The 8,253-nt window shown below is 36.0% G+C and overlaps 2 protein-coding genes across 2 annotated transcripts; both read left to right on the top strand.

The window, feature by feature from the left end:
• The first annotated feature begins 651 nt into the window (after window positions 1-651).
• LOC127812593 (protein IQ-DOMAIN 17-like) lies at window positions 652-3,651 on the top strand. Its single transcript, XM_052353027.1, has 5 exons — window positions 652-1,012; window positions 1,192-1,443; window positions 1,970-2,224; window positions 2,343-2,483; window positions 2,568-3,651. Exons 1-5 carry the CDS (start codon window positions 887-889, stop codon window positions 3,177-3,179), a joined length of 1,386 nt encoding a protein of 461 aa, XP_052208987.1. The 5' UTR covers window positions 652-886; the 3' UTR covers window positions 3,180-3,651.
• Window positions 3,652-4,013: 362 nt separating this feature from the next.
• LOC127812708 (uncharacterized) lies at window positions 4,014-4,340 on the top strand. Its single transcript, XM_052353229.1, has one exon. The coding sequence runs from the start codon at window positions 4,014-4,016 to the stop codon at window positions 4,338-4,340; it is 327 nt and encodes a 108-aa protein (XP_052209189.1).
• The last annotated feature ends 3,913 nt before the right edge of the window (window positions 4,341-8,253 follow it).

The raw sequence follows: 8,253 nt of genomic DNA, 5'->3' as shown, positions 1-8,253 counted from the left end.
TACTTCATCCATGGTCCAATCGGACTTAATCAATGGATGAAGTCCGATCAAGGTAGATTGAACTTTATCGATGAAGTCTGATCAAGCTAGATCAAACTTCATCCATGAAGTTCAATCGGTAGTCCATGGCCGACAATTTCCCTTTCTCTCTCAAGACCTTAAATGGTTGTAGGTTTCAATTTGGGAATTTTTGAGTTAGAGGCGGTGGCGGATGCAAACGGATGGGGGGCAACGACAAGTGCAACTAGCAGCAATAGTGGCCGAGAGATTTCACCTTTGTACCCAAGCAATAGTGGGTTTCTATGGCTGGCAGGTGGGGGGCGACGGCCACAACCCTTTGAATATGTTGTTGATTTGGGAATTTGAAAAAAGAGTATTTTGGTTATTTTATCATATGTATATAAAGTTGTATGTAAGGCTCCATGTACATGTACTAAAGTCCCTAAATTTTGCCGAGTGGTTTACTTCATATATAAATGTGAGAAAAAGAAAAAAGAAAAGTACCCTTCATTTAAGAAGTCAATTTGACCTACTTAATAAATATATTTTATCTAAAATTAAAATATATTTGTTAGTATTCATAGTCTCCTGGCAAAACAGTAAGCAGAAGGTACCCTTTTAATTAATATTATATCTCATCTCATCGTATGATGCATGTGGGGAGCTGCGCAACGTCCATGAAAATCTGTGACATTAACCCTCCGGCCGCTACAAAACACCTACGCCCGTAGCGCAGTCATACATTCACCAAATCTCTCTCTCTTATTCATTCGTCTCTTTAAGCCACCCAAATGTAGCTAAGCTTGCAATTCCATTCCTAGCTACTCACTTCTCTTATCGTTGGTTCTACTACAATCATTCGGCGTAGGAAAGTGGGTCACACTTGATGGCAAAGAAAGGAGGTAAATCGTGGTTGGCGCTTGTTAAGAGAGCCTTCAGGTCTCCGACCAAGGACGCCGAGAAGAAGAGTGCCAGAAGGAGAGAAGAAACCGAGCAAGAAGAAGAGGACGAGGTCACGGATAGTTTCTTTTTCTATCAATTCTCTCATTATTTAACTTTAATAGGAAAGTAACTAAAGATCATCAACCTCAAACTCAAGATTTCGGATTCAAAATACTATCACTTTAAGCATAGTACAACTCCATGGTGTTTCAAGTTTAATTTAACATTTTGGTTTCTGGGTTTGTGCAGAAAAGGGAGAAGCGAAGATGGTTGTTCAGGAAATCTACGAATAGTAATAGTCTTCGGCAATGTGAAGCAGAAGTTGGAATGGATATAGACTTGGTGGCGGAGCAAAGACATGCAATCGCGGTGGCGGCGGAGGCCGCCGCTGCGACGGCACAGGCTGCTGTTGACGAGATCATCCGCCTTACTAGACCTTCCACCTGGGCTAGGGAGCATTGCGCTGCAATAGTTATTCAGACTGGATTCAGAGGCTACTTAGTGAGTAAAAATATTTTATCAGTTTCTTTTTTTCTTTATTTTTTTTACTCAGTAAAAATATTCTATCCCTTTCTTTTTAGCATATCCAAAAGCTGCAGGGTGCCATTCCCGATTTTTGGAGTGATTTGTTAGATTAAAAAAGAAACCATCATTTTCAATCATATATATATATATATATATAGATATAAGTTTTCGAAGTGAATCTGATGATTCTTCTGTTGAGCAAAAAAGAAGAAAGAAACTAATTCGATAATTTACCAGTTAACTCTCCATGTATTTCACTTGGGGCCGGATCGGCTCTTATTATATATCTCGTCTTTTACAAGGTCGTGCTTTCCTATATTAGTGGTTGTTTTTGTTGATGATGTCCCTAATTCCGTTTACACATGTAGATCTGTTTTGCCTTTTGTAGCTCAAGTATACCCTGGCTCGAGTCTGTTTTGGGCCTTGTTTTGTACATTATTCATTTTCTCCATACATATTTTTACTTACTACAAGAAATTGATCGATGATTTAATCGTTGAAGGCAAGGAGAGCTCTAAGGGCGCTCAAGGGAATTGTGAAGCTTCAAGCTTTGGTGAGAGGACACAATGTTAGGAAGCAAGCCAAGATGACAGTACAATGTATGCAGGCCTTGCTTCGGGTGCAGTCTCGCCTGTGCAACCAGCGCGCAATGTTATCGCCACGACAACACCAACACGGTCGAAAGTCCATGTTTGCTAAGACCTTCAACTTATGGGAACCCAGATACTTGCAAGACATTCGAGACCGAAAGTCAATTGTGAGTTGTTCTTAGTGGAGCTTGTCTAGCGTTCGGCTTTGTTAGAAAACACGTACTCGAGGCACTTTCTTTGCGTATCGTCAATTAATGATTAATTCATAGCTGCCCTTCCATGTAGCAATCAAGAGCAGGAAGTTGCATTGAAGAGGATTGGAACGATTGCCCCCGCACGCTCGAAGAACTCGATGCTATCTTGCAAGCAAGAAAGGAGGCGTCCATGAAGCGTGAAAGGACCCTTACACAAGTATTCAATCAACAGGTTTCTCTATCTCTATATATGTTTCTCCCTTTTCATTTGATTCTTTTATGGAATTATGATCTGAAGATATTTGTGCTTTGAAAGGAACAAGGCGAAAGAACATATTGGCCTGAACCCAAATGGGAAAGATATTCTTCTGCTGATGGAAGAGAAACTGTAAAGATTCTAGAAGTGGACTGTTATTCCAGTCCTAGTATGGCCAGATCACAGTCGATTGCAACTCCACACCACAGAGCCTCCCATCCGCATCCGCCAGCAACGCCATCTCCGCCGTCCAAAATGAAACCACTGCAAGTACGTTCCGCAAGCCCCCGCTGCGCCAGAAGCCACTCGTCGGCGAACACTCCAAACTTCGCGTCTGCACTGCCCAACTACATGGCGGCTACTGAGTCGGCGAAAGCTCGGGTTCGGTCACAAAGCTTGACAAGACAGAGGCCGGTGACGCCGGAGAAGGAGCGATGTGGGTCGGCGAAAAAACGACTCTCATACCCAGTCATTGAGCGAAACAGCAGCCCTTCCCAAACTGATGGTCGGAGTAGTTTCAGCCAGAACTTGAGAATTCCAAGTTTCAAAAGCATTCAAGCTGGATTGTTGGGGATGGAACAGCGATCGCATTCGTCGTCACGTTATGCAGATAGCATCGGTGGGGAAATTTCGCCATGTTCTACAACAGATTTGAGAAGGTGGTTGAAATGATCTTCAAGACTACTACGGTAACGGTCGATTTGTTGAATTTGATACCCTTTGGTATTAACTAGGAAGAGCAAAGATGATGGCGATAAGACGATGTGGTCCATGATTTTCTTGTCCTATTTATTCTTTCAATTCCATAACTTTGCCTATCTTATAATAAATATTAGTTCTTTGTGTAATTGATTTTCTATTAATTGTTTTGTGTTAGCAAACCCCGGCCGCTTGTACCTTGGACATCACAATCATGACCCTACTAAGAAAGGCATATGTCCACTTCACTAGGACGAGCAAAGATCACAATCATTGTTCTTTGGCACACTATTTAAATGTCGTACTTTTGCACGTGATAGTGTCTTCACCTGGCAAGTCCAATGGATCCATCTACAACACAAGCCCCAAGTATCACTTAGTCTGTGTCATGTTTGTTACTATCAATAGTAGGTGAGAAAGTTTACCCCATTTATGCAAAATCGTTGCTAAACTGGGTATCTCCTCTTATTTTTGCCTCACAAAGTATAGTCGACTCTTCTCTCACATCTGATCTCTCAACATATATGTTTATGGAAAGCTGATCTGGAGAGATTAATTAGTTATTAGATTAGTAGATGGTTAGCTTCCTTTATTTTTCCCTTCTTGCATCAGCATATCCTGTATATATAAGCCTTGCGGTTGAATCAAAGAGAAAAAAGTCATTTTGCCTCGTTACTCAATTTGTTACATGGTATCAGAGTTCTACGATCTAGAAACTTCATTCTTTTCCTCTCTAAAAAACCGGTTACCAGATTTTTTTTTTCCTTCTTTCTCTTCCGAAGCTTATCCATGGCACGCAACTCATCTATGGCTGCAGCAAATGCCAGATTCAATCCAGTCGAAGATCCTTCATCACTTTACGATCTTCATCATTCTGAAAATTACAGTTCTGTGATTGTTACTCCAGAATTAACTTCTAATTTCACATCTTGGAAGAGGTCTTTCTTGCTTGCTGTTTCTATTAGGAACAAGCAAGGGTTTCTTGATGGCACCATTATCAAGCCAGATCCTCAAGGTCCTTTGTATCTGCCATGGATTAGATGCAATAATCATTTGGTTGCATGGCTCCTTCGATCTATATCAGCACCAATTGCATCTACTGTATTCTACATGGAAGATGCTACTCAAATCTAGAAGACTCTTAATTAACAATTCTCACAACTTAATGACTCAAGAATCTGCCACCTGCAACATTTACTTTGCATAATTACTCAAGGTATGGAATCAGTGGACACCTATTTCACTGAGCTAAATGGAATTTGGGAAGAATTGAGGAATTTCAGACCTTTATCGCACTATCTTTGTGGTAATTGCAACAAGGAATGTTTTCAAAGTTTTGCTGATGCACAGATGAAGGACTATGTGTTCAGGTTTCTCAATGGCTTAAACGAGTCCTATCAAGCCCTAAGAACACAAATTATTCTCATGAAGCCTTTTCCTACACTTGATCAAGTGTATAACATTGTTTTGAGGGAAGAAACTCAGAAATTTAGCTTTACAAACCCCAAACTTGACTAAAATCAGCTATGGCAGTGAAGAAAGATAAGCCTGACTAAAATCAGCTATCTCAAGAATCCTACTAATCAATCATTAGCTAATCAGGTTGTTGCTAATCATTCTCAGTCAGAGGATGTTTCTGCCCAGTTCAATCTCTCCAAGGATCAAGTTCAGAAGTTAATGGTCTTGTTGAATGATCAAACTTTGGTGAACAATTCCTCTCAAACCTCATATCTTCCATGAATCATTTGTCTAATATGGCAGGTATATGCTGCATATTAATTCTCTGCAGTAAACTCAGCAACATTTCATAGAATTATGAATACCAAATTTGAAATAAAACCTTGGATAGTAGACACAGGAGCCACACCTCATATCATTTGTTCCTTACATTTTTTTTTATTCTTGTATTCCTGTTCATAATGCTTTTGTTCATTCGCGCAATGAAATGAAAACAAAAGTCACTCACATTGATAATGTCATTTTGAACTCCAAGATCATCTTGAAAAATGTTCTTCTTGTTCCTACTTTTACTTTCAATTAGTCAACTGACTCTACATAATCAATTCTGTCTCGTAATTCTTTAAATTTTGTTTCATCTAGGCCCTCTCATCATGGATGACAGTTTGGACTGGCTAAAATGCAAGATGGATTGTTCTACTTATAATAGGATTTCCAACCTGCCCTTAATGAGCGAGATCCGTTGTCCCATCCCTCTGTCCCCTTAGTTGTCTCTCCAATCAAAATATACCATGCTACCAAATTAATACACATCATCAAATAGTGATTCATATTAATAACGATAAAAAATTTAACATTTTTCTTTTAAAATTCATTATACAATTAATAGAAAAAAACTCATATCTTCCAGATGAAGACATGAATTTTTTTCCACACAAAATACTTCCAAAGGTGATGTGTATTAATTTAGTAAAGTGGAATATTTTGATTGGAGAGACAGCTAAAGAGACGGGATGAGACAGCAGATTTGAGCTCCCCCGTTAATAGACAATCTTCACATTCTGTTCCAACTTTTGTTATTGCTAAAGCTTGTAATGTTTCTTTTTCTGTTTAGCATCATAGATTAGGTCATCTTTCAGATGCTAGTTTCAAACTTATAAGATCTTTTGTTTTAGATATTCAAGATACAAATTCTCCACCTTTGACATGTCCTAAATCCAAACAGAAAAGGCTTTCTTTTCATGTTCATCTACATAATACTGTTGCAACTTTTGAAATTGTCCATATGGATGATGTCCGAGTCCATATTCTTAGTCTGATCTTAATGGAAATCATTATTTTTTATTTGTAGTGGATGATTTCACAAAATGCACTATGGCTTGGGTCTTTCTAATGAAACACAAGTTTGAAGTATCTCACTTGATTCAACAATTTTATTTCCTTATCTTAAATCAATTTCAAGTTTCTATCAAGCATATCATATACCCACATTTTACTCAAAAGGCATCATTCACCAAACGAGCAAAATGGTTTGGTCTTGTTGAGAGGAAGCATCAGCATATTCTCAACATGGCTAGGGCCCTTTTATTTCATGCTTCTGTGCCACTTAAATTCTGGGGAGATGCAGCCCGGCTCAAAGGGTCGTGGGGCCTTAGGCGATATTTAGTGTAGAGACCTTCTAAAAAAATAATAAAAGTTATTGAAAATTTATTCTTATTTTTTGAGATTCAAAATCACTAATTAAATTTTTACATTCTAATTTAGAAAGTAAATATTTTCAATTGACAATATAGCCAAATTACTTAAAATTTCTTGTGACATAGTTAAACGTAAATAAGATTTTATTAATTTTAATTTTGAAAAACTTATTTCTGTTGAACCTGTAGTAACATGAATGATTAATAATATTTTATAATTTATTCATATATTTGAAAAAGAATTTACTTTTGTTATAAGATTTAATATCGCAAGTGGTGTTTTTATTTTTGTGGTTATAATTTCTTTTAAAATTTTTAATTTTGAAAATAAATCTAAACTATCAACATCAGAAAACATATTATGTTTTAGAAAATTTTCATGATTTAAACAATTTTTCTTCAAATTATTATCATCAAGTAATTTTAACTTTTCTACATTATAAAAAAAATCAAAATTATCTTCGTAAATTTTAAATTGTTCAAATCTATTTTGAAAATAAAAAATAATATGATCAACTAAATACGTAAAATGATTAATTATAAAAAAATTCTTCAATAAATAATTTAATCTTCTCATTTCCATTCTCATTAAATTGTTTCCTTCTCATCCAATTATTTCTTTCCACTTATTGAAAGATAAAAGTAGCCCATGTCAACCGACAAGAGAGGTTATCCATTTCTTTCTTCTATTTCTAGGCTTCTATCTCTCACTCTCTCACTCAAAAGTCAAAAAGTAAAGTCACCTCACTAGTCACTCATAACTCACAAGTCACACCTCATGCACATATTGTAATACCCAGGAAATTATTGAGATTATAAATGATATTTTATGAAAAGCATAAATGAATTTTTTTGAAATATGAGGCTATAAGGTACATTGACATAGTTTTAAGCAATCGAATTAGCCGAAGAAAGTACCTCGGACCCTAGATAGTCAAGAAAAATGGAATAGTATTGACGAATGTTTTGAGACATGATTTATGACACTTAAAGCAATCGGAACAGAGACAATTTCTAGGTACGACTAATTTTAGTTTGGAAAATTGAATGATCGTAAGGGATGTAATACTCGAGATTTTTAGATTTAGATACTTGATGAAATAAGATATTTTAAGGGATTGTGGATGTTTAAAGACAAAAAATTCAATTTCTGAGCCAGAGGCAAAATTGTAATTTTTGAGGTTCGGGTAAAAGTGTAATTTATTTAAAAATTAGGGGAATTAGCGTAATTAATCCATTCTTCAAGGACTAAAATGCAATTAAAAATAGCTAGAGACTATGTTGAAAAGGGTCTAAGTGCAATTACCCAAAAGTTCGGGCCAAAGTATAATTCTTGAAATCTTTTTACTAAAGGCATTTGGGAGATTCAGGAAAAGCTTCATAAATAACTTTAGAGATAAGGATGAAGTCTCATGATGATGTTAGAGATAAGATGAAGTCTTATGATAACGTTAGAGATAAAATGAAAACTAATGATGACTTTAATGACAAGATTTGGATAAGATTTGATAAGATTTGATTGGATAAGATAAGATTTGGATATGATTTTGTTGGATATGATTTGATTTGGATAAAGATTTGATTTAAATAAGATTTGATTCGGATAACAATGATTGTATAAAATCTTAGAAGATTTAGAATGATTGCAGAAGATCTTAGAAAATTTGAAAATGATTATATAAAATCTTAGAAGATTTAGAATGATTGTAGAATATTTTAAAAGATTTGAAAATGATTATATAATATCTTAGAAGATTTACAATGATTGCAGAAAATCTTAGAAGATTTGCAATGATTGGAAAAGATTTTGGAAGATTTGAAATGATTGTAGAATATGTGTTTCTTGGTGGCTAAGTTTCTAAAACCTATAAATAGGGGGTTCATGGCTAAGG

Source organism: Diospyros lotus, chromosome 11 (assembly GCF_014633365.1).
Source record: "Diospyros lotus cultivar Yz01 chromosome 11, ASM1463336v1, whole genome shotgun sequence".
Classification (NCBI taxonomy): domain Eukaryota; kingdom Viridiplantae; phylum Streptophyta; class Magnoliopsida; order Ericales; family Ebenaceae; genus Diospyros; species Diospyros lotus.
This window is presented reverse-complemented; position numbering and strand designations above follow the sequence as displayed.